The 25,708-nt window shown below is 35.7% G+C and overlaps 2 protein-coding genes across 7 annotated transcripts; one reads left to right on the top strand and one right to left on the bottom strand.

Annotated features, from left to right (window-relative positions):
* Window positions 1–494: 494 nt before the first annotated feature.
* Window positions 495–4,334, bottom strand: ZIC1 (Zic family member 1). Its single transcript, XM_053460928.1, has 3 exons — window positions 3,368–4,334; window positions 2,364–2,527; window positions 495–1,591 (listed from the first exon to the last, which is right to left on the bottom strand). Exons 1-3 carry the CDS (start codon window positions 4,332–4,334, stop codon window positions 1,394–1,396), a joined length of 1,329 nt encoding a protein of 442 aa, XP_053316903.1. The 3' UTR covers window positions 495–1,393.
* A 691-nt stretch (window positions 4,335–5,025) lies between these two features.
* On the top strand, window positions 5,026–25,063 carry ZIC4 (Zic family member 4). Of its 6 annotated transcripts, XR_008351165.1 has the most exons (5): window positions 5,026–5,334; window positions 6,886–7,012; window positions 9,861–9,957; window positions 19,473–19,597; window positions 24,051–25,063. XR_008351165.1 is itself a non-coding variant. In XM_053460927.1 (3 exons), coding segments are annotated over exons 1-3 (1,485 nt in total). In that variant the 5' UTR covers window positions 13,135–13,660; the 3' UTR covers window positions 19,474–20,280. The 6 variants fall into 6 exon arrangements, 2 of the variants coding, with proteins under 2 accessions (XP_053316902.1, XP_053316901.1); XR_008351166.1 differs by lacking the exon at window positions 9,861–9,957; XR_008351163.1 differs by lacking the exons at window positions 5,026–5,334; window positions 6,886–7,012; window positions 9,861–9,957 and adding exons at window positions 13,135–14,822; window positions 17,853–18,174.
* The last annotated feature ends 645 nt before the right edge of the window (window positions 25,064–25,708 follow it).

The raw sequence follows: 25,708 nt of genomic DNA, 5'->3' as shown, positions 1-25,708 counted from the left end.
TCTATATTTTAATTTATATTGTATTAAGGGAAACTAATTGAGCAATCAGTGCAAGAAAGGCTGCCATATATGTTAATTATAATGTAAATTATAATGGTGATAAGCTTTATATATATATATATATATATATATATATATAATTTATTGTTCATAAAAGCATGTTTGTTTTCACAGCCTAAACACATTAATATTTATGCAGCCAGTGCTCTCCAGATCTTTGATTTTATAGTTGTTTTTTTTCTCTTGTCTATAAAGGTCATTTAAATTATATTGCGGCCGCAAATTTATTTCATAAATTTTGTTCTAAATACTAATTACCCTCTATAGTAATGCCAGCAGGGATCCCTTTCATTCATCACGTTTATAACACTGTGGGGTTATTTAGATGTGGCATAAGGGGAATCACAGTCATGGCTTTTGCAGTATTATCCTAATACTTTGGACTAAACTTGAAGGGTGCTTTTATTCATTTAAAGAATGATTCCTACAATGGCATGAGATTTTCAGAATCTTTAATAATGTACGAAATGTTACGAAACAGCTTTGCAAACTAAATTTTACATACGAATTATTCTATCCATAAATAATTGAATAATTTTTTTGTTAAACAATGTAAATAGCCGGGCCCTTGTACATGCGGGATAAATATGAAAATTATGAATTATATACATTATGCTGTTGTATTTGTTAAAAGCAACGGACAGATATAGTTTTTATCTTTTAATATCACTTTTACATAAACGAAATGTAACAGTTTGACACGTAGATTCAGGCTTGCACTGTACGAATCATTGACAAAAACGTGAAACAACATTTGGTACTGCACTAAATTGGACTGGACTTTGGGACTAAAGTTTTGCACTTTATACAGAAAGCACACTGATAACCAGTAATAGTCTGTTAGATGGACGCTTAGACTGGAATAATACAATGCATTTTTTTCACATTTTGGTACACATTCACTAAAACATTCTGCCATTCAAATAAATTTAATTTCTTCCTCCCTCTGTATATACCCCCACCCCAGCACATATATGCAGTGAGCACAATTCCACATATCCCTTTAAGTTGTAATATAACTATTTACAAAATCAACAGTACATTTTAACTAATAATTCTGTATTTACAAAAAAAAAGGCTGCTGCCAGAGAAGACATGCAGATTGAGACCCCCTAATTAGTGGTTCATTAAACCCTACACAGTTGGCATTTGGCCTGGCAACCTCCTCTTCTCATGCATTCTACAAACCCCCTTAATATTTTTTTTTCTACCAAGCCTTTAGAAATAAAGGTCTCATTCTTCATTTTTATTCGGTCCCGAGTCTATTGGCAGCTTTAGGGTTTTTTGATTCGAAGTGTTCATTATTCGGAGTCTTTTTGTTTAAATATGTGTTTTAAACGTACCATTCGTTAAAATTTGATGAGAGCGTGCTGTGACTGGACGTGTGATGTACTGCTGAAGAAGAAGGGGATAAAGAACTTGTGGTCTGATTTTCTGAAGAAGGTGACACGATTGTTGGGGGCGTTGAAGATTCATAGCCTGAGCTTGCTGCTGGAGAAGGCTGGGACCCCTGGGAAGATGATTCGTGGACCTTTAGAGGAAGGGGAGGAAAAAAAAAACAGCATTTTAAAAAAAAGAATCTACCAATGCACCAATCCACACAACTGGATCCCTACAGATTTAAGTTAACCCTTTATTTAAAGTCTAAATGAAAATAAATTAGCCCTGGTTTTAAAACCAGATCTGGAACCCCAGTGTTTGTTGTCAGGAATATCATATACACAGCGTTAGGTTTTTTAAAGAATCGAATAATAATAATAATAATAATAATATGAAGAAGAAAAAGAAGAAATGAAATTTAATCCAATGGATGAAGAAGAAATCATCCATGTCTATGCTTTTCAACGTTTGTCTATTTTTAGTATAATACCAATTTAATTTGTATCTTGAACTTGACACTTCAAGCCTCAACTATGCCTTCCACACGAAAATAACCGCACTCAAAATAGTATTGGTGATCTAGAATCCAACATCATTGTTTCCAAACATGTGCTACATCAAATTGTTAACACGTCCAAGTATCAAACCAGGCCAAATAGAAAATAAAAAAATCTAAGTGAGTGTCAATGGTCACTCAACCCATTGAGTGTCTCTGTCAAAGCATTGATCGTTCCCATGGCACACCAATGCTGAAAGTGTGTTCCCACAAGGAAAAAGGGGTTCTAGGAACTTATTTATCCGATGGTAACACTAAAAGGCACAACTCTTTGCCTTGTAGTTTCATTTTTGTGAAGTAAATAGACCTATGCGAACAGATCGAAGACTCACTAACATAACAGGCATTGAGCAGTCTGTGGATTTACCTTCATGTGTTTTCTGAGAGAACTCGGGTGGGTGTATGACTTGTCGCACATTTTACACAGATAGGGCTTGTCAGAGGTATGGACGTGCATGTGTTTTTTGCGGTCGCTACTATTTGCGAACCGTCTGTCACAGCCTTCAAATTCACACTTAAAAGGCTTCTCACCTATCACAGAAAAAACACAAAAATAAAGACATTAGATTCCAGATTTTACCTTCCACGAAGCCACAGTGATCTTTAAATGGATTAAGACATCAATTTAAAAAACATAAAATTATTTTGTAACAGTGTTTCATTCTACTTTCGCTTTCAGATGCAGAATATTCCTGAGCGATGTACATTTAAAAAATATATCATAAACTATAAATAAATTATTATAAAGAATAAACATTACAGGTTTTGTAAAACCATTCTAGCTCATATAAATATATACATATTTATATATATATATATATATTTATATATCACTTACAATCAAATTACTATTTATCACAATAGGTGGTTTAATTTAAATATAAGCGAAGCATAAGAATTTAGACAATAGGCGATTTATACACTAATACCTTTCGGATCATATTTTGTTAATCAGGAATTCCCAAGAATTCTATATCACGGTAATAGCACGAACTTGATTGATGGTATGCTTAAATAACTCAATTTTACACAAATTTGTCAATTCGAGACGAAAATTGGTTAATTGAATATTTAGCACAGTTTTTCCCACAGTAATATAATTAGGATTATCCACTGTTTGGGCAAATTTGACAGGTCGGGATGATTTTTGCACAAGAAAAAAAATGGATACATATATAATAAGGAGTATATATACTATAACAGCAAAAGCTTCCTTGACACAAATCTGGATACATTGTTGATTATTTTAAAATGTTCGTTACGCTAGAGATCATATATAGATATACATATAGAGAGTATATATACATATATACATATATACATATATATTTCTGGTTTATGTTTGGCAGTAAAGAAGTAAATTTGTAGTACCTGTGTGAGTTCTTTTGTGGATTTTGAGATTTTCCGATCTCGCGAATACTTTCCCACAGCCGGGGAAGGGACACGGGAAGGGTTTTTCACCTGTGTGGACTCGGATGTGGTTAACGAGTTTGTATTTGGCTTTGAAGGGCTTCCCTTCTCTTGAGCACTCTTCCCAGAAACATATGTGGTTGGATTGTTCTGGTCCCCCAACATGTTCCACTGTAACATGTGTGACCAGTTCGTGCATCGTGCTGAAAGTTTTGTTACATGACTTTTTGGGGTTTGATAACTGCTCTGGCTCAATCCACTTGCAGATGAGTTCTTGCTTGATAGGCTGCCTCATGTAACGAAAGAAGGCCCCAGCTCCGTGGTGGGCAGCCATATTCATGTTCATAGGGCCATAACCATGTAACTGGCTGGAGGCATAGTGCTCAGACCTTGGGCTGGTGACCTGCCCATATTGATCAGGTCTTCCGTACATGTCTCCAGAGAAGCCTAACCTCATTTGCCCATTAACCACGTTGGGGGAAGCATGGCTGGTGGCTTGCTCATGGAGACCAGGGAAGATCAAGTGGCCTGTGGCATCAGTGTGCCCGTGGGGTCCTGCAAAGCCCCCCGCAGCGGAGGCGAACAAACTGTGCTGAGCGCTAGCCGCTTCCCCGAATCCCCGATTGCGAAACAGAAAGTCCCGGGTGGAGTTGAAAGCAGCGCTGGAGTACGAGCTGACATGGCCCGGGTGGTGGTGATGCCCCAGAGCCGCAGCGGCGTAGCCTGGAGCCTGGGAAGTGAAAGCGGTCTGTCCCGAGGCTAAATCGTGGCTGCTGGGGTTGATTTTAAACGCTCCCATCCCGTCTGCGAAAGGGTTGATCCCCAAACCCACTTCGCGGTCGGTCACGTCGCCAGTGGAATGGTGTCTGGAGGAGCCGAAAGTAGTGACTCCTATGGCTGGATACTGAGGTCCTGCGTCCAGCAGCATCTTCTTCTCTTTCGTTTACAATCTGATCGCCAATAAACTACAGTGCAGGAGCAAAAGCTTCTCAGAAGAGTAACCCACAGGCTAAGCGATAAATGTCTCTCTGGAGCTTCTTTACATGGGAGAGAAAAAAATCTCAGCAATGGAGCAGAAACTTGCTTGGATAGTCACATCTACAACACCGAGGTTGTAGAATCAACGGATCTAGATTCTTGCATTTGGGAGTTTTGTTTTACTTAAAGATGTTTTCTCTTCTACTTCTCCAACACTCCTCTTTCTGTCTTTTTCTCTCTCTCTTTCTTTTTTTTCCTGAGAAGCGCAAATCATGCACAATATTGTCTTTTGCGGTTTATCTTCCTGGGGAGAAACTTTCACCTCCTCAGCCGGGCGTTGAGCTGGAGACTGATAGCGGCAATCATTCCTGCAGATAAATGAATTGAAAAGACGACTCGGTTCCCCCCTTGATGAATGGGAGGAGGGGGCGGAGTCACGTGCGGATGGACGTCAGCGCCCATTGGTCTTCGCCCTCTCCCCCTTCACCCCTGCCTCTCCAACTAAGGGCTCCCAGAGCCCCAGACAGCTTCTGATTGGCTATTTCCACTCATCAATCCCAGGTATTGTGAGGGAGGCTGACACCGCTCTTGACAAACAATGTTTTTAGGAGTAGCAACTTTTTTTTTTCCCTGCCCAAATTTCTACAGGAGAAAAAAAAAAACCCTTCCAAGATCCCAGTTTCTTTATTTCTTCACATCTTATTCTTGCTTCTTTCCTCCTAGGTCTACACTTCTTTATTCTCAGAATACACATCAACTTTGCGGTCCATTGAAATCCCCACATTCTCTTCAAGAATTTTCTGTCTCCTTAAATCCCCAACCTCAGTGTGAAACCTCTGTTCTGTTTAACCATTTCCAGAGAAGTGGATTTTGCAAGAAAACACAATCCTTTTTTTTTCTTTTTTTTTTTTCAGAAATAACACATGTATTCAGTACCCATCACAAAACAGGTGGGTGAACCAATTTCGATCTGTTTATTTTTTCTGATCTGCTGCTTTTTTTCCCTCTCTAATATTTGCTTTTAATTGCAAGCTCTTGTGGCATAATCTGCATTGGATGATTATGTATGTGAGATAAGATTTTTTTTTTCCAATAGCTTATAAATGGATCAATGTAAATTTTCGGGCGAACTTACTTCTTTTTTATATAGTTCACAAATCAGTCACTCTTGTCACAGTTATTGAAATTCCTCAACTTGCCACACCAGGATGGTGAAAAAAAAGCAGGCAGCGTCTTTGTTACTGACCAAGCTTTTGATCGCCAGAGAAAATTTACTTACCCTCAGATGAGTGAACAGAAAAAGAACTTACACTCCCTTTGATTTACTCGGGAAAATGCAGACATTCGAATTCAGTGCAAACATACAACACTTGGTTGTTTTCTAGATGCACCCCACCATTAACCTGTCTGTCCCCCACTCCCCCAGTTTAAAGTCTAAAGAATTACTGACCATGGTTTCTTTTTGTCCACTCTACAAAGACAGCCAGGACTATATATCAAGAGAATGGTATGGCTTTGGCATTTAATATACATTCAGGCTACAATATAAACTTGAATTACAGTACTGCTAAGGAAAAAATAAAATAAAAAATCATATCTAATCCAGATTAAAATTTCCCCTAAAAATGTCATGTTTCACATCTCACATTTCTCTTTGTATTTACCTCCTTTTATGCATATTCATTAGATGTAATTATTTTCTAGTAATGAAAACATGAACTGCTAAATCCCAGATCGGAATTGTTCTATTTATCCTTTGTTAGCTTTTTTTTTTTTTCCAATGACCCTCTTTTTTTCTGCTATATCCACTCTTCTAACTCTCATTCCTAAACAAAGAGACCTTAGCCCCTTCTTTTCAAAAGGAATACTTTGTAAATAGCCAAATGCAGGTAGCAGCTAATTAAAATAGAAATGGCCTTAGTTAACATATCCTTTTTATAATAAAAAAAAGACAAAGAGGGAGAGACTCTCACATTTCAATTGAATGCAGATCAACATTCCTATTCAGAATACACTATTTGCTTGATTGTCTGACACTTTCTGCATGTGTGTAGTATGGTCACATTCCGTGATCACCCCAAATATGCATCTACATGCTGTACATAGGGTTTAGCAATATATATATATATATATATATATATATATATATATATATATATATATTCACATTGCCAAAATTGATGGCTGCAAATCCAAAAACTCACAGGACTCTCCACCAATACTTAGGTGTGTTCAAGGTGACTTTATTTTTTTAACTGTAGGATGGGGAGTATACTAATGAAACCTAGATTCATTTCAAGGGATGTGTGTTTAAATCCACAGAGTTTTTTAAGCAAAGTTGTGGGATGCAAAAGTTATCAAGTGGGATTTGCTGAGCTCTCTGCAGGGAAGGAAAGCTGTTCTAGTTCAAAGCCACATGCACCGACGTGACAATATAAACCATTAAAATATCATCCCGACGGCTCATTTCTGCCTCATCATCTTTCCCTTACTGTTTTCAGAAAGAAAAGAAATAAAAGGCTGACTGGATAGGAGCTGCAAAAAAGTATTTTTGGGGTACACCTCTCTTCTCCTTAGAAGACCTGAAGCTCATCCTGCAACAGGTGGGGCCATCACGGTGAGAAGAAGGTAACCAAGGACCTCTTTACATAACCTGTTTGTGACCCGTCCCATTACCACGTACTCTCATGCAGATGGAGGCTGAATGAGGTATCTTTTCACGTGGTGTGTTTGTTCAGAAAATGTTTTTGTGTCGACCCTTAAGTAGCAATCAGAAAGACAAAGAATTATCATAGGTAGATAGAGGTTGGAAAGGTCTATTTCCCTGCCAGCAGCCTGTGGAAAGGATAAATGGGCTTCCCCTGCTGAACTATAGAGAGCCTCACATTCTGCTGTCTTAACATTGCCCCAGGATGGAAACGTAAGATAGAGAGGGGAACAATTCAGTGGGATTTATTTAATTATCACATCCTTTGTCTGCTCCGATAAATATATTTTACACATGTTTCCTTAATCCCAGAAGTCCATCTATGATATATTGACACTATATTTCCTTACATTCCATATTGTGATGCTGACAAAGATATTGTTTACGGTTTTAGGGAAAATTATGTGTACATCGCTGCGGAATGTGTTGGTGCTATATAAATCAATCAATAAATACTACAAATTTAACGGGGCTTTTGGATTTTTACGGACGGTAATCCGATTTCATTAGATGCGCTTTATATACATTTTGTTTTCTTTTAGCGTCACATACCGCAATCCGATTGTTCTTGTTGCTCATTTGATATGATGTAGACGTAAGAAAAATGAATGTGTCTTGCAGATTATTTTGCCTATAAGGGCAATGATGATGAAGAAGAATACAATGTATGTGATAGACCTGTGCAGTTATGACTTCATAGCATGATTTTTGTTTGTTTTTGTTGTTTTGGTTTTTTTTTTTGTTTTTTTTTGCTCTGTTACTGGAAATGTAGTTAATCGGTCTGGATGAGTGTTGAAGGATAAATCTCTTGATGTCGCCGACTTCAGAAATACCATAGAGTTTGACCTATGACCCAAAAACAAGCACATGTGCACATGCAGAGCCTGGGCTACATAAACAGACACAGCAAAGTAATATGCATCAACTTAGCCTTTCTGCGGGTATAATTCGATCATTAACGCGCGTTAACCCGCTAACTGTATTCATACCGTGAATTATTAAATAGAGCTCTGGATCATGATTTCTTATAAGTTGTTCTGTATTGACATTTACCTCTGAGCCATTCCTTGGTAAACTTCAATCAGAAATATTTTCACCTGTCCCAAATTCATAAATAGACGTGTCTTTGAACCGCTTTATCCAAAGGGTGATTAGTGAAATCTTGACACTGACTACCTATACATTTGGAGATATATATACAATGCTTTTACTCATTCATATGTTTCATTGAGCAGCATTTGCCAATTTGTCAAGATCTTTAATATTTTATTAATACCATTTATATTTCCAATGCAATGATCGGGTTTTTACTATTCATTCTTGAGTTCCACAGTGATACGTTTGCAAATGAGTGGCAAATGTGTATATTACGCTAAGTGAAATTAGATAACAAAATTATCACAGCACGTCACTGGTTAAAATCTGTAAAACTCGTTTACATACAGTTTTAGCTAGGCGAGTTTCTTGGGCTCTTTTAACCCTCTGAGTGCCAGTGGAGTGACCCCTACCACTGAAGATAAAAGTGTGATTAGACTCCTTTGAAAGTGCTCCAAGTGTCGGAAAAGTTTCACAGATTGTTTTAACCATCCGATTGCCACAAGAGCGAAACATCCCCATTGGCCCTCAAGAGTTCGAAGTCCTTTGAAAGTCTTCCATTAGTGAAGGCACGTGTCTGAAAAGTTTCTTTTATTATTTTAACCCACTGATTACCAGAGGACGGGCACACCATTAATTGCAGTCAAATGGTTAAAGTGTTAAATTGGTGCGGACAGGTGTTACACAATTAACAAGTGATGATCATTTTACAACTTGAGTTTTAACACCTTAATGACAACACATGCTGCATTCGAATAAAAGTTAAAAAAACAAAACAAAAAAACCCAGAATAACCCATAGTGGACAACCACAACTCAAATTATTATATTCTATTGACATATTACATCAGTCATAATAGCCATATATTTCATATCATCTTTGTGATGTTCTTAAAAAACATTCACATTATAATTGATTGTACTTCTATAGCACACAGTATGGCACACTTGTTATATGTATTGCACATTATCATTATTATTGCATTAATATATTTAAAAAATACAGAGGTGGACATGCATTATATACCAGAAAAAATCTTTATACAAAGACGAAAACATACACAAACATATACAAATTTAAAATTCACACCGCATACACATGGAGTTCTAATGCATCATTTTAGTATTAAATACTGCCCCATAAATTCATACATAAATTATTATTAGAAAATCCAAAGGATCTGGATTAAGGAGTCACTTAGGTAACATAAATTGTATTTGTGTGTAAAATTTGACGGAATCAACGCGTTGTGTTTACACATGTTTGGGTGATGTGTTTGTCTATGCCATGTCACACATTAGCAATATTGTCATTATGAAGTGTACATTGGACACATGTCGTAGATCTGGCTATTTCTAGACAAAATCTAGTAGGCATTGTACGAAAATTGTACCCAATCCAGAGGAATGCTAACAAGAATCCCTTGCTGTATGCCATCTATAAGTGAAACCTGACCAGCCACATTTCATAGTCTTCAAAATCATACTTAGGAATCCTTAAGGGAAATATGCATGCAGAGACTGGTCATGCTTCAAATGTATGCCATACCATCTAGATTTGGCCAAGTACACCAGAATCCAATAAAAAAAAGTCTTGTTATAGAGCACAAGTAGGAAAATGTAGCAAATGTAATAATTATTAATACATTTACAAAAAAATGTTTCCATTTTGTAGCCAGTTCCCTTCTAGCACATTTATGAGACTTTAAAAGAGTAAGGAATTTAATGACGTAAAGGATGGGAGTTTGCAAAAAATACTATGAAGAAGCCAAGTAAGTTTAAAATGTCTCATTTGATGAGATTTTTATGTTGTGTTTTACTTGTGGAAAACCAATCAGTGCAATAATTCCAAGCCCAGCATCTGTTTAGTCCCCCCACTGCACATTTACTTGGAGGTGAAATAATATTTGACGACTTTCTCATTTAAACCACCACCCTGACCTCAGTTGACTACATTGTCACATTACTCTATGACATATTCATCCTGAATTCATTTACGGACGATTTGATTGGAATGCGCTTTGACATGTATTGGATCCTATTAAAAAAGAAGACTTTGATCTTCCTGATGGGGTTTACATGATATGTATCATCCTTACTAGGGATACCATGCTTTAACAATGTGGTGGCTAGTAGGCTACCAGGTCTTCACAATGAGGACGGAGTAGTTAGTAACTGACGCCTCATTTGACAAAGATACTTTAATCGGGAGTTAGTCCTGTCACAAACCTTATGTAAGAGACGTATAGCTTTCACCCACCCCCAAGGGAACAATATGCGGTGATCCTGCAATACAGATTTCTCCATAGAACTGACCATTGCGAATTTACACATATTTCTTGGATTGTATTAAACTGGTTAAGAAAATACATATACTCCCAAATAAAATATATCGATAGTAGGGACCTAAAGAAATACATTATATGGGTGGTTGTATATGCATCACATATATGATGCTTATTTGATGTGCTTGCATGTATATGTGATTTAGAATATTGCTACAACACGATCAGTCTGTAAATGTCTGTAAATGCCACTGTCAGTGAAGCAGGGACATGAGAAAGATATATGAAGGATGTCTTTTTAGAATGTAAATGTTGATTTGCACTGGTGGTAGATATGAGTTGTGTTTATTGCATTGGGTTATTAACGTTATCCTGATATTTTCCAACATTTCTCTGCCAACACACACACACACACACACATATATATATACGTATGTATATATATATATATATATATATATATATATATATATATATATATATATATACCTCTTTTTATGATTTTTTTTTGTATCGGCAATTTATTACTGATTATCTATGAGCACTACACAATAATATTATTTATTAAGAATTATATATATGGAAAACTGTCCCAATAAAGGCCATAATTATTCAAAACGTTAATTTTCTTAACTCACACACAGTAGATTTAAAAAAAGCTTGTAGCAGTGTTTTCTATGACGGATTCAATATCATTTTAATCATGTATGGTTCTTTAGATGCGTTGTATTATTTTTTTATAGTTAAAAAAATATCTCCTCTAATTAGCAAAAATGCACGGTTCCCACACTAGTATTTTTGTATTAAATAATTTATGTTCTAGAAAATGACCGCTGTGTTCTAGAAATAATAAATAATAGAGGAAATCTTATTACTTAGTTAAAAGCAGTTACTTTATTTCCCTATGTTTTAAACGCTTTGAATTTGCACATTTATATTAAAATGTTACTCTTATATAAACTATATCCATGTGTGTGTATCTCGTTATACTTTTACCAACTAGAAGTCTCACATTTGAATATAATCATAATCCAATCTCTTTGTACACATTTTTGACATTTCAAAACTACATTAATCAACCAGAATGTATATAATATAATAAAGCCGGATTATTTTTTGACCAGATAATTGTTTGCCACATTTACACCTAATTTGTTATATTTAGTAAATATTTTGTGCAAGGCCCTATAATGCTTGCTTTGCCCCTTTTTTGCCATTTTTTTCAATATTCCTGGTGGTATATTAGATTACATTTTTGTTAATACCCTATGATATATACTGTCTCTCATTTATAATCGTCCTTTTAGTACATTGCACTGGATGAATATTTTACATACAACATATGGCATGGCTACCAGACAATGAATACATGAGGCCTCAAATATATACAATCTATTAGTGGCATTTCCATGATTTAATTTTCTGGCTTTAGTGTAATAAAAAGAGGAAAATGTATGGTATTTTTGAATAAGTGTCTTATGTTTACAGGCATAAATACAAGAAAAATAAAGAATAACCGCCCATGAATTCATCAATGACAAGCGTGTGTTCCTAAGAAACATTACTGTGTACCATCATTTTCTTGTTTTATTCTTAGATAGATAAAATTTAATACATCGAAGGTAATATATTGACTATATAATTCAGTAGGTTTTAATTAGACAGAATAACACGTTTTTTGTCAAAGTAACTCAACTAGTACTCCATGGTGCTCACTATTTTTGTGATTTCCTGATAAACTATTTTAATAATAATAATAATAATGTTTAGCATTCCTGGATGCTGTTAGACAACACATCATTTTGATAAGGAATTAGGTAACAGGACTGGTTCACTGTGAACAGCTCGCAGCTAGATTTAGGTATAATTGATCGCCTAACCCTTTCACTGCAGTAGGAGTGAGCTGCTCACATCAATGTCACACAACGGGTTAAATAAACATATTTTCTTCTGATTTATACTTACTGAGTATAATAATCAATACTTCTACATTATATTTATTAGCTTAAGCTTTGTACGGCTTAATTTAAAGTGGCGTTAGGCAAGTTATATAACCTTTATAATAGGGCATTCTCTAAAAATGGTTCCACCTAGAACAAGATCAGAACCAAGAAGATGCAAATACACAAGCATATAATGTATGGTATATATATATATATATATATATATATATATAATTATTATCTTTTTTATATAGCGCCAACAGTTTACGCAGCGCTTAATACAATACATAAATTCAAGGGGTATGACAAGACAAGAATTGACAGACTAAGACAAACCGATACATTCGGTGGAGAGAGCCCGGCTCGCAATAAATATAGCATATAGTAGGATAAGATAGCATTTCTGTTAAACTACCTATTAATAATGCAGACAGTATTTTATCTGTGGATTGATTTAAGCTGACGCAACAGTTAGATCATCAATTAAATACATTGACGTCTATTGCAATGATGCAAAATGCATGGACTTTCTCTTCTACAATGTAACTTAAAGTTGTAAATGTGCATCAGAAAAAAACTAGGGAACTCCCACAGAACTAAAACACGATCGCATTCATGTCCAGAGAAACTGAAGTATTATATATATTTATGAAAAAAACATTGTGCGTTTTTCAGGTAGAGAAAAAATGTATTTAGTTACGAAATGGTTAAAGACACGCTTGTTAAAGAAACAGCGATCTGACGTCAAAAAACTGGTAGTGCTGCAGATACTTTTAATTGTGTAATTCACAGGTAAATACATACTTCTTTTAAGTTTTATAGGCTCGTTTCCAGCACGCCTTATCTACCAATCTGTTTCAGGTCGGAAAAGGGTGCGTGATAACGCGAGCGTGTTATTTGTGGGAGGAATGGGGTAAACATGGTGTGGTTTCCCATGCGCCTGCGCAGTGCGATGTTTTCGCCCACTTCACAGTCCTTTCAGGCTTTCAGCAGGACCTGTCAGCGGTGACGTCAATCATCTCCAGCCAGCCAATCGGCTGCAGCTGTTATTGTTGAGCTCTCTGGGCAGTAGCAGTGTGCATGAATCTCTATTCAGAGTCTCGATGCTTCCTGCTGCTGCTTTTCAAGCGTAGGGGATTCCACGTAGACATAAAAGAAAAAAAAAACTTAAAAAACTTTTTTTCTGGGGGGAGAAAGTTTTTATTTTATTCTTTTCCCACAGCCAAGTGACTGTAGAATTAGCAGCAATGAGTGTGGATGCTTTGGGGAACACAGTAATGGACCCTACATTTGCAAAACGGAACCCGGCGTTGAGAATAGTAGATTTAGCGGGGGCTCATCATCATCATCACCACCATCACCCCCCTCAGAGCATGACAGGCTTTCAGGGGTACGTGGGTCATTCCCACTCAATGGCTCATATGCACCCTGGGGAATATGCTGCAGATTGTCGCCTAGGGCCAAGTCCTGCATTCCGGCCAGAACACATGGGGCATCATCCAGCGGCCCTCAAAATCAGCCCTGCCCATAATCCACACCACCATCACCACCACCACAACTATCACCACCATCATCATATGGCAGGCCACGCCGAGGTTGCCTCCAGTCAAACAGGAGCTTTTGGCCCGGCTCAATCAACTGCTGTATCCTACGCAACTATACCCCACACTGCTCAGGCTATTTCTGCAGGTAGGGACTTTTTAATAGGCAGAGAATTGACAGTACAAGTCATGCCAGGTCTGACTGAGCAGCATTCTACCACAGCATCTCACCATGGAATGTTTGTCTCAACAACAGGTAGCTACCCTGGACAGCATGGGCACCATACAGAAGATGGGAATCATTCCTACTTCTCTGGACCTCATGAGCAGCCTTCCCATGCAACCCCAGGTGGTCAACCTCTAAACGGACAGATAAGACTCGGGCTACCTGGAGATATGTACAGCAGGTCTGATCATTTCACTCAACCAGTTTCCAGGACAGACCCTTTTTCTTCTGCATCTCTTCACGGCTACAGTGGCATGAACTTGAATATGAACATAACTCCACACCACGGACCCGGTGCTTTCTTCCGTTACATGAGGCAGGCTATCAAACAAGAGCTCATCTGCAAATGGATTGAGGAAGAACATGTGCCACCAAAAAAACTCTGCTCCAAAACTTTTACAACGATGCACGAGCTGGTCACCCACGTTACAGTGGAGCACGTTGGTGGGGCAGAACAACCCAACCACGTATGTTTCTGGGAAGAGTGTCCAAGAGAAGGGAAGCCCTTCAAAGCCAAATACAAACTCGTTAACCACATCCGAGTCCACACAGGTGAAAAACCCTTCCCGTGTCCCTTCCCCGGCTGTGGGAAAGTATTCGCGAGATCGGAAAATCTCAAAATCCACAAAAGAACTCACACAGGTCAGTACAGAGAGCTCCTTTCGTGTTTTTCTATGCTACTTTTTGTTTAGACAATTCTAAATTTCATTTAGATTTCACCGTGTCTATTCACTGATGCCACTTACTGACACCCTATTGCATTTTACAACATCACATTAAATAGCCATATAAATGAATTGATTATGATCCCCAGAGATAGTTTATGACCACTTACATCTCGTGATCTGATTGATTTAAAGCTCTAGGGATTATAAATGAATGAATCATGAACAGAGTAAATAGATTTGTACAAGCTAATTAATATTTATGAAATAATATAGCCAGGTTTATACGACCAACTCAAAGTGGTATTTTATGGTCAATATAAACGATTAAATCTGGATTACTGGGACACGTTATAAATCTCTAAAAAGTCTGAGATGAAGATTTTCTTTAAATTCAGAAAAATGATGTTGTTCTAGAATTTACCAAAACTACAATTCAGATCTGATAAATCGATCATGTATATTTGTGACAAAGCCCAAAGCAAGGATAATTTTTAAAAAAATGTAAAGCATAAATTAATTTGCGTAATATAGCTCACGATATTAATTTTAATCTAAAAAATAATTAATTCTGGCTCGTTTTTTTTTTTTTTCTAACGCCATAAAGTTGTCCTGACAAGGACTTACCCAGCCTTTTGCTTCACATTCAATTTAAAATAAATGTCAAATTCGCAGTTTTACTAATAGCTGTGAACAGGTGCTCAGCATCTTCTTTTTGAAGTCTCTTAACTAAACATACTTTCTTTTTTCTTAAGAACCTCCCATGAATCTAATGATGAACAAAATTCATTTTTAGGAGGACTCACCTAGATTTTCATTTTTTATCGTTTACAGTAAAGAATGCATTCTGAAATGCATTTATCACATTTTCTTTTTATTTTTATGAACAAGTTCTGGAAAGTATCAGACAGATCACTTTTAATTATCACTTCTTTTTGCACACCAAAAATAACTACATCTTATTTCAGTTTGGTACTAATTATTTTTTTTTCATTGAAGAGTAAGGATTAACCTTCTGTAAAATATTAATGGCATATGTCTCTATGCTTCTGAAATAGTGGAGTGTAGGGATTGCTTCATTTCCTTGAATAAATATTATCTGGCTACATTTCACTAATAGGATCTGACTGCAAAAGACGGGGTGGAAATGCAGGAGAAAATACATATGAGGATACTAGGTGTTAATACCATATGCTTCAGTGGAAATGTCACACTTGTGATGTCATTCACATTGTGTTTGTCAATAAACGTCTGATTTTCAACATTTCCTTCTGATAATCCAAATTAGCTCAAATTAAGGAAAATAATTTTTCTTACTAGAACAATAATAAATATAGTTTTATTGAAAATAAATTTAACTATATAAAAACAATATCTGATGAATATATATTATATATATATATATATATATATATTAAATAATAAACAGGATATATTATAATTAATAAACAGTATATATTAATTAATAAACAGTAAATAACGTCACTAACTAATTTAACCTGTATGCAAAAAAAGGCTATATTGTAGCTGGGTCATTCCTTACTATGTACATTTTGCTACAATATCTATTTTGAGTTTTTCTTTGAAATATATCTTAATAAACAACTCCAATTGACTTGAATATGAAACATATTTTCTCCTGACGACTCCTTTATTATTTTCATGTAATTGTTGCTTTATACTTAAATACTATATACTTGTATTTTAATGCAAGCCTGTATGTGCACAAGGTAGACTTGTTCACCCAGACTATTAAGAAATCTGTTAATAGGGTCTTCAGTAATGTGATCCACCTGAATAACTTATCTTTTTCTATAAACAATTATCAATAAATAAAATAAATAAATCAATAAATAAGTACTAAGGATTAAATAGGCCCCTAGAGAAACGAAGCACAGGTTAGGCCTTAAAGAAAAACGATCTTCCTCATATATTTGTATACCTCCAAAAATACGATTTATTTCATCTTATTTTTTTGGGTCACAAAAATCAATTTAGGCCGGACACTGGATTCTAGTTCCATTCTTAGTGGAATGCCTGTGAACACGATCGTGCGTGTAAATGAAAATCAATCTCCTATATCTGATGTATGCAACAGATCGCTGTTTACTCCATACATCTTATTTCTCATTGCATCTTCCTCACATGGGAAATCAAATAAAAGGGACATGTTATCTACGGGATCTCACCTAAAAGCAGCAACACTTGGTTTGAAGGCTCACTTCTCTCCAGACCTAAAAGTTCACTGGTATAGCAACTATTCCTCCCTTATGTCCCTTAAGAAAACACATACTTGTCAGTTTAATATCCACCAAAACCATATGAATTATATGATTTTGTAGAATTTTAATATTGCAAACATATACGTGATATGGTGTGTTCTGCAGTTTCATGAATATTATATGTGGTTTAGGAATAGTATGATACACAAAATAACACATATATGAAGTAGAATATATATATATATATATATATATATATATATATATATATATATATATATATATATATATATATATATATATAACCTTGAGACCTGCATACATTTAATCACGTGATCTTGCCTAGCTTATGCGTGCAGTAGGAACTCTAATCATTTTATTAGTTCATATTAGTTACTATTTCCTGTAATATATGCTGCTTTTGTCTGTGAAAAATATTGCAAGAAGTTATTAATTAATTAATTCAAGCGATTTATGCTGCACATTTAGTCTATGGCACTGTTCCATTACTGTATATCGTGCAATGTTTTGCCTTTGGTGCAAATTTCTTGATATATATATATATATATATATATATATATATATAATATTTGTGAATCATTGTTATTAAATTACAGTTTTAAAATTAACTTTTAAAACCTTGAGGTAAATATTGTCTCATAGTTATTTCCATTAATCAGAAGTAAAAGCATAATATTGGGTGAGTTATATCACTTGATAAACTGTATAAACTACTATTTTATACTGACAGTGTTCTAACATGTATTTCATGTTTTGTTTTCAAGGCGAGAAACCATTTAAATGTGAGTTTGAAGGCTGTGACAGACGCTTTGCCAACAGCAGTGACAGGAAGAAACACTCACATGTCCACACCAGCGATAAACCCTATAACTGCAAAGTAAGAGGATGCGACAAATCATATACACACCCCAGCTCTTTGAGGAAACACATGAAAGTCCACTGCAAATCTCCACCTCCCAGCTCAGGCTATGAATCCTCTATACCTTCTTTAGTTTCACCTTCTTCTGATTCGGGACAGGACCCTCCAGCCGCTTCTTCACATTCAGAACCTCTGGCACCTTCCCAAGGAGCCAACCTGAGTGAATGGTATGTGTGCCAAAGCTCAGGGGCAAGTGGCATCCCAACACCACCCAGTAACACTCCTTCACCCGACCATCGGAAGGCTTCCTACAATAACTGTGAGCCTAGGTCGACTTACTAGGAGTCAGTCTTACCTAGCACTACATTCCTTAAATTCATTCTATGCTAAAGGCTCAAAATTCTGTATTTTGTAAAGACTGGAAACACCATCATGTCTGTTGTAGTTCTAAACAAGGGACTGGTCCTCATGATTAGTTCCATGACTGCTGAACACATATAAATGTAAAATAAATGCTGGTGTAAGAGTGTGTAACAGACTGTTACTGGCTTCTGAAGCTTGAATTTGGACAGAAAAGCACAAACAATTTAACTGCCCCTCCCTTTTCAATCTATGTTTACTGTTCACCATGTAGGACATTGTTCATCAATGAACCAAAGTGTTTTGCTAACGATTTGTAGATGATGTACAGTTGTACACTATAAATTGTCAAAGGCATACCGTCATGGCGTTGTAACTTTTGTTAGCCTACACTCCCAGTGCTTTTATAAAGCTGATTTTTTTTACTTGTTTGTATAAAAATAAATCTTAAATTAGCTATGATGGTCAGTGAAATGTTTATAATTAATAATGATATAGTTATTTATGTGTATATATTATTTTGAGTTGTCCTGGATTTAAAGACACCATTGGCCATGTAATTATTTCTAGAAATGTGTCAGATCACTTTCCCATATAGGGCATTGTAGTATAAAGTGGTGTTGAAATGACGTCATTGTACAGATTTCACACAGAATTATTAAACATGTTTGTGAGGTGCTATTGTTTTTAAATGGAAGTTAATGATTGCTGTTGCAAATCATGTTCTGTAAAATAAATTTTTTTACCACTAAAAGAAAAGAAGACATGTTGGGTCATCTTTACCATAAATATTGTGTTTCGTTTACTAATACTTAAGTAGTTATATTCCATAGACAATGGGGTATAATGTTAAGTCTGGGGTTTCAAACCTACTAGTAACAGATCCATGGTCTGGTAAAATAGTCTATGTATATATTTGTATAAGTAACACAGAGACACCACTATGCACCAACAGAATTTAAATGATTCTTTACTGATTTTGCTTTCCATATCATCAAAATGGTTGCCCATGTGGAAAACAAATGTAAAATATATATATATTCTGCAGAACGCTGTGCCTATGAGAGCCAATATTTGCTTCCTATTCTTGTAGTTGGCTGTGAATTTCTCAAACTGTTTGATTCTATAGGCTAATCACCTTTAATTTTTCATTTGCTTGTTACAGATGTCTGCCCTGTTGCTCTTAAGGTAATCTTCTAGACAGTCACAGCTGAAAGCTTGAATATTATGCTTTAGACATCAAAGAACTTTCCCACAAAGAAGTATTCTTCTCAACGGTGAATCTTCATGGTAAGTTAGTGTTTGTAAGGCAATGGGCAAGTCATACTTAATTCTTCAATAGCAGAGTCTGGAGGCTTTCTAGTCTTTTCATTGGGAACATAATATTTACGTCTAAAGGAGCCTTTCTCTTGTGTATTCTCTTATATATTTTGTCTTTGACTCCTGCTAAATCATTTTCATTTAATTTCCAGTAAACAAAAACCACGCGAATGAGCACTTGTTGGGGATCATAATAAAAATGGATAAAAATGTTGAGATGAAAAGAACCTTCTCAATTGAGGCGTCAGTGGACCATTGTTTCTGCTTTCTTCAGTGATCAGAGAATTCATTTTGATTTGATGGCCAAGTTTCAAAAGGCAAGGAAATGGTTTTAAAGGAAAAGAATAGAAGAAAGACATAATCAAGTTCGGGTTGTTCAAAGAGTCTGGTTTTGGGGTTGAAAGTGTGAGTTTTATGGAGCCTCAACACGCTAAGTTAGGATCTCTATGGTAATGAGTGGGGTCATTGCAAGCTGTCTTCAAAAGAGGCACACTCCATTTGAGACACAGTCTATTAAGATACATTTGAAATGACCTTTGGTTTCATGCTAACTTAATACAGCCAATCCCCCTATGTTATAAACCTTTCTAATATATATAAAGATCCTCTGTGGCAGAAGTCGAATGTCGATTGAGCATGATCATGGAATAAAATGTTTAGTTAAAGTCGGGGACTTGGAGATTTTATTTGTGGTATTAAATTATTACATTATATGATATCACATTTGTACATATATATACATATATATATATATAGATATACATATGTATATCTATATATATCACAGTAAAGATTTACATTTATATATATATTAGTATATATATAATATACTATATATATATTATATAATTAAAAAATGAGCAATACTAATAGTACACTATTTACAAACATATTTCACACAATGTGATGACATGTTGGAACTTAATTTTTAAATTAATTTCACTGCATTTGCATCGACAGCAAATGTGATCAGGACTGGAGCTCAATAATTATTAACCATTTTATTGCCTGATGGTAAACATCCCACGCTGGCAGCGAAGTGGTTAAAGAGAGTGTTGAAGTAATTGTCTTGTTGTTTATTTTATCCAAGTACCTCTATGAATAGAGGAAAAATAAACACGGCCAAGAAAAAAAATCCAAATAGTTCACTCTCTTTAGTGGCAGTTCATGTGGATGAATAAAAAGGATGCACCGGGTTCTATTGAGCTGAGAAATCTTTGAAGTGGGAGTTATTATCTGAGACATTCTTCCTTGTTGTCCTAACAACGTTGATGAAACGTTAAAGGTCCTTTGTCAGCGATTTGTGAAGTCCAGGCAGCCAGTTAGCTGAAAAGCCACACTCACCCCAAGCAAAAAGATCGTTTTAACCCTCTGTGTGCCACAGAGAAAGCTAAACATTTGCTTTCCTGACACTATTCTAATCAATTGGTTAACAATGATTATATAAATATCTGCCAGAGCTTGGAACATAAAAGTTTTGATTTATCATCATGCCATGTTTACATAGTTTTAATAGGCAACAAAAACCCCAACACACTACAATATTCTAAAATATATCTAGTATATTGATCCTTCTTACTTAAAAACACCTAAGAAAAAAATATAACTTGTCTCATCATAAGGAAACTTCACATATAGTTCTGTATTCTGCAAGTGAATTCCATATTCACTAACATCCAAAGCAAACAGAAGCGAAAGGTTCCATAATTTGCTGATCGACATATATTCTTGATTTATATATTGTAAGAAACGTTAAAACATTTCACATAGACCTTAATATCTTCACGATTTCAAATAGGCTTTTTTTGAAAGGCGCCCTGTTAACTTGAAGTCCTTTCTATTAGCAGAGCAGGTGTAGAAATGGGTTGATAAAGTGCAAGTTTAATCCCTCCATGCCCAGTGAACCTCTTCAACACAAGATTGGATGCTTTGCAAATGTCTCCTCTTTGAAACTGCTTCTAGAGGTGATTTGGATTTTCCTGCCCAGTCATCTGTCCACGGGGAGCTAGACCATCATTACAAAGTTACTTAGCATAGACCATAGAAAGGTTTTAAGGTCACTAGTAACTTAAGAAGTATTTAACTGACAAGATTAACTAGCTTCAACAAAAGGAGCCAAGGGTTCTGCATTCTGTTGCTGGCATTTGTACGAAGGAAAAATAAGCAGATCTTTTATATCTGTTACTATATAGTTAATTTTTGTGGCAATACAAAATGTATATGTTTTAGTAGAACAGAAGTAGGAATGTGTATCTAATTTATAATAATTGTAAATTCTCATTATATGCAAAGCCCCTCCCTGGAAAGATGCCAAAAGCAAGCAGTTTAATGATTGCAGCCACAATAATTCTACAGCATGGTAATTACAAATGGTAATTACAATATCTATCTATCTATCTATCTATCTATCTATCTATCTATCTATCTATCTATCTATCTATCTATCTATCTATCTATCTATCTATCTATCTATCTATCATCTATCTACCTATCTTTATTCTGCTCTTGCTTGCATGTGTTTAGGACAAACATGTATCAACATAAGAAATTAGGACAATATCCCAAGCAGAAAACGCAATGCACTCAGAGTAGCTTTTATTTTTGTCCAAGAAATTAGTTACAAGATAAAAAAAAAAACACATGAAATCTAAGTACAGGATTTAGGGAAAGAGAGCCATCACTGAGCAAAATGAGAGGGTGACTCAATGAGAGGGAGTTAATCAAGGTGAAAGGTAAATATCTCTAGCTATAAGTGGACCATCATTTTAATAGCTGTTCAGTCAAGGATTTATATCTAACTGCCATTAAAATAGAGTCTAGGAAGCCAGTATGGTGAATAACTATTTGGGTTGCAGGTTTAAATTGATAGTTGGCCCTAGTGCACAATACTGAACCAAACTCCTCAATTCCTTGGAACAAACAAACTTGTGTGGTCAATTGGGATTCTAAACTGTAAACCCGACTAAGGAAGATAATAATGACTAGTTCTCTGGGGAATGGAGAACACCTGAAGATGACACAATCAATGACATCTAGTCCTATTGATGCATTTTTATGCATCATAATGTAGAAGGTTTGAACTTCAGGTTCCACAAAGACATGTCTAAAGGATAGCAGAAAGGAAATTACATTTCAACATGGGTTTCAAAAAGAATGACAGTATTTTCAATGGAAAGAGTGTTTAGCATATTTCTATGGGCATTAGTTTTTAGCCTTCTGACTTTAACAATACAAGTCTGGGAGAGAGTGCTCAAAATTTTGTTTTTTTTAAATGCATACCAGAGTCCATTATGCATAAACAAACCTAAACAGGGAAATGTCCAGAAGGTACCTTTCCTGTGGACACGTGTTAAATAGTATGATGATCAATGTCTTTGTCTGTCTCTGTTTCCCCCTTAAGAAAACAATTATGATACAGCAAATGTGTTCTGTGAATTTAAATGAGCATCATTTTATTCATAACCACCTTTATCTTCAACTAGGTGATTTTTGTTTATTATTAATTTTTTCTTTATTTGTGAATTTATTTTAATAAATATGACTTCAACTTTAGCATTTGGCACTAGGAAATCGTGAGATTAGGCATTAATGAAGTGGTATAACATAGGGAGCCTGTGCGAGCTGTCTTGTATCCATGTATTGATCCAGGTTCGGTTTTAAATTTAAATGCTATAATTGCCAGCATCAAATGGCTTACTTATGCATCAAAAAGCCTATAAGGCCCTTTTAAGACTTAGGGTCTACCTGACGCACAGGGGCTGCAGAGGCCTAAGTTATACCCTTAATTGTATTTAGCATCTATAATATGCCAAAATGTTCTCCTAGGAATTATGGATAGGGTCTCTATGTGGTGCCTCTGAACTCATGGATGATGTACCGATGTTTCTGCTTTCAAACTTTGCAAACAATGTTCAGTTTAATTAAGAACAGGAGCAATTTTATTTTATTTTATTTATTGTCCCAATTTTCCTAATCTGTTGTCAACAGACACCAGGCTTATGGTCAATCTTTTATAATAGTTGACCGGATGACAAAAGCTCAGAACTATTCCTTTGGATGTTAAGTCCACCCATATAAATGTAGCAACCCGTATGAAACAGAAATGTTACCTGAGACTGTACTCACACAAAAGGGGTTGTAGTATTTTAAACACAGCCTACACATCAACACAGGTTGCTTAATGTGTCTATGCTATCACCCAAGCAAACTCTCCAAAGGTTCCAAAACAGCAGTTGTTGGTTCAAATAAAAAGATCAGACCTGGAATGGCTCATTGCTTAGTACCACTAGACAATCATAATGTCTACAGCTGAACTGTAACTTTGGTGTAAGACATTACTTTCCATCATGTTCTCCTTGTACATGTGTGTGAGAACCCTTTGTGGCCTGTATGTGATATTGTTCTTTCTCACCTCTCTCTTCAGGAAGAAGAAACGTTACAGATAATGGATTCGAATATAAATGAGTAACAGGTGTTTTGTTCATGAAGTCCCACTTAAGACATCATCAGCAATTGAAATCATCTTCTCACATGCTTAGCAATGAATAGGGTGTGAATGTTTTGTCTTTGTTCTTGGTGTAATTGTACTGTATGTGTTCCGAAGCTTGAGTGTGAGAGTAACACATTCCAATTGATTCCATTCTTCAGTCAAAGCACTGTACTGGGTTATTAGGTCTCACAAAGCGCGCCTCCAAATAATACTTGTAACAGTTGCTAGTGTTACCATCATTTATCTTTGATTAGGCTACATAATGGTCAATCCGTTTTAGGATTGGAATATATATAATTATTAATTCATGTTCTCGTAATTATTTCATTGTAGAATTATTAGGATTATCCAAGTCATGTAGAAAATTGAAGTAAAAAGAAATGAAGTTTGAAGTTTTGAGCACTAGTTTGTCTTGTGAACACTTGTAATAGGTAAATGCTGAGACATCTGTTGCATGTCATGCAATCTCTGAATTTGTTATCACATACGTATGATACAAATACAATGTTCTTTTTTTCACGACCAAATCATCTCAAATACAGTGATATCCATGTTAACTTGTTTCACTCACCAAAGTTATTTCAGGTCAAAGGCCATTTGCTTTTAACAAGTTCATGCCAGTGAAATATCAATAGGCTACAAGACCAGAGGAGGTGTACTGATAAATCTGCCCTTATGATGTGGACATTTGTACCCTTTTTTTGCAGCTGCTGTCCTCCGCAATGCAAACACAGGCAAATGGCACATGTGTCCTGGATACAAACTTTCTGTGGAGTATAGAGCAGAGCTTGCTTGCACTCTTACAACACATATGCCAAAAGGATGTCTGGAGGCAGATACTGTTTCCAGAGCACTTTGTACATTGACCTGTCTTACATGAATGTACTGTCCAGATGTGGATATCTCAATGAATTGTCCGAAAGATTACTCTTTGAATCAACAATAAAAGCTTACCCTTCTTTATAAGTTGTAATATTGCTTGCTTTATTGTGTCATCGTGAATTCTGCTACATGAGGAAATGTAAGATAGCGGATGAGTTGAATAGGCTAAAGCAGAATAATGTTGGGCCTGAGATTCAGATTCAGTTCTTGCTATTTTGATCACACTGACCATTGTGGCATTAATAACAGCTCTACACTGCGACCTATCGTTAGATGCTTAAATAAGTCTAATAAGGGGGGGGGGGTTGGTAGTATATCTACAAACCAAATGTCTCTTCCATATTTTGCAGATTCAACCACACTGCTTTTTTGAAATTAGATTTGTCTAATACTAAGCATAAAGAGACTGCAACTAATACTCTGTAGCATAATTAATGGAGATCACATGTAGGACAAGGAAACTTTTGCAAAACGTTACATGAAAAACATAATTGTTTCCACTCAATTTTTCCTTTAAATGTTAACCCATATATATTTTTGGCTATGCTATAAAATTAGACACATTTAAAGGTGGTCATTTAGTTCATACAACTAGATGTGGAATAACATTGTACTGAATTGGAAATGTAAAATAGGTCCTGACACTTAAAGGCCAGTGGCCAGTGGCTGTCAGGCACCGGCATGCCGTGCTTTGCCTGGTGTGCCCTTCA

The sequence above is a fragment of the Spea bombifrons genome, chromosome 3 (genome assembly GCF_027358695.1).
Source record: "Spea bombifrons isolate aSpeBom1 chromosome 3, aSpeBom1.2.pri, whole genome shotgun sequence".
Taxonomy (NCBI): domain Eukaryota; kingdom Metazoa; phylum Chordata; class Amphibia; order Anura; family Pelobatidae; genus Spea; species Spea bombifrons.
This window is presented reverse-complemented; position numbering and strand designations above follow the sequence as displayed.

What these genes read in the sequence shown, in the direction of transcription:
- ZIC4 (XM_053460926.1), top strand. Translation starts at nt 13,661, where the DNA reads ATGAGTGTGGATGCTTTGGGGAACACAGTAATGGACCCTACATTTGCA. An exon ending in CCACAAAAGAACTCACACAG is followed by an intron (nt 14,823 to 17,852) that starts GTCAGTACAGAG and finishes TTTGTTTTCAAG; the next exon opens with GCGAGAAACCATTTAAATGT.
- ZIC1 (XM_053460928.1), bottom strand. Translation starts at nt 4,334, where the DNA reads ATGCTGCTGGACGCAGGACCTCAGTATCCAGCCATAGGAGTCACTACT. An exon ending in CCACAAAAGAACTCACACAG is followed by an intron (nt 2,528 to 3,367) that starts GTACTACAAATT and finishes TTTCTGTGATAG; the next exon opens with GTGAGAAGCCTTTTAAGTGT. An exon ending in CTCTCAGAAAACACATGAAG is followed by an intron (nt 1,592 to 2,363) that starts GTAAATCCACAG and finishes CTTCCTCTAAAG; the next exon opens with GTCCACGAATCATCTTCCCA.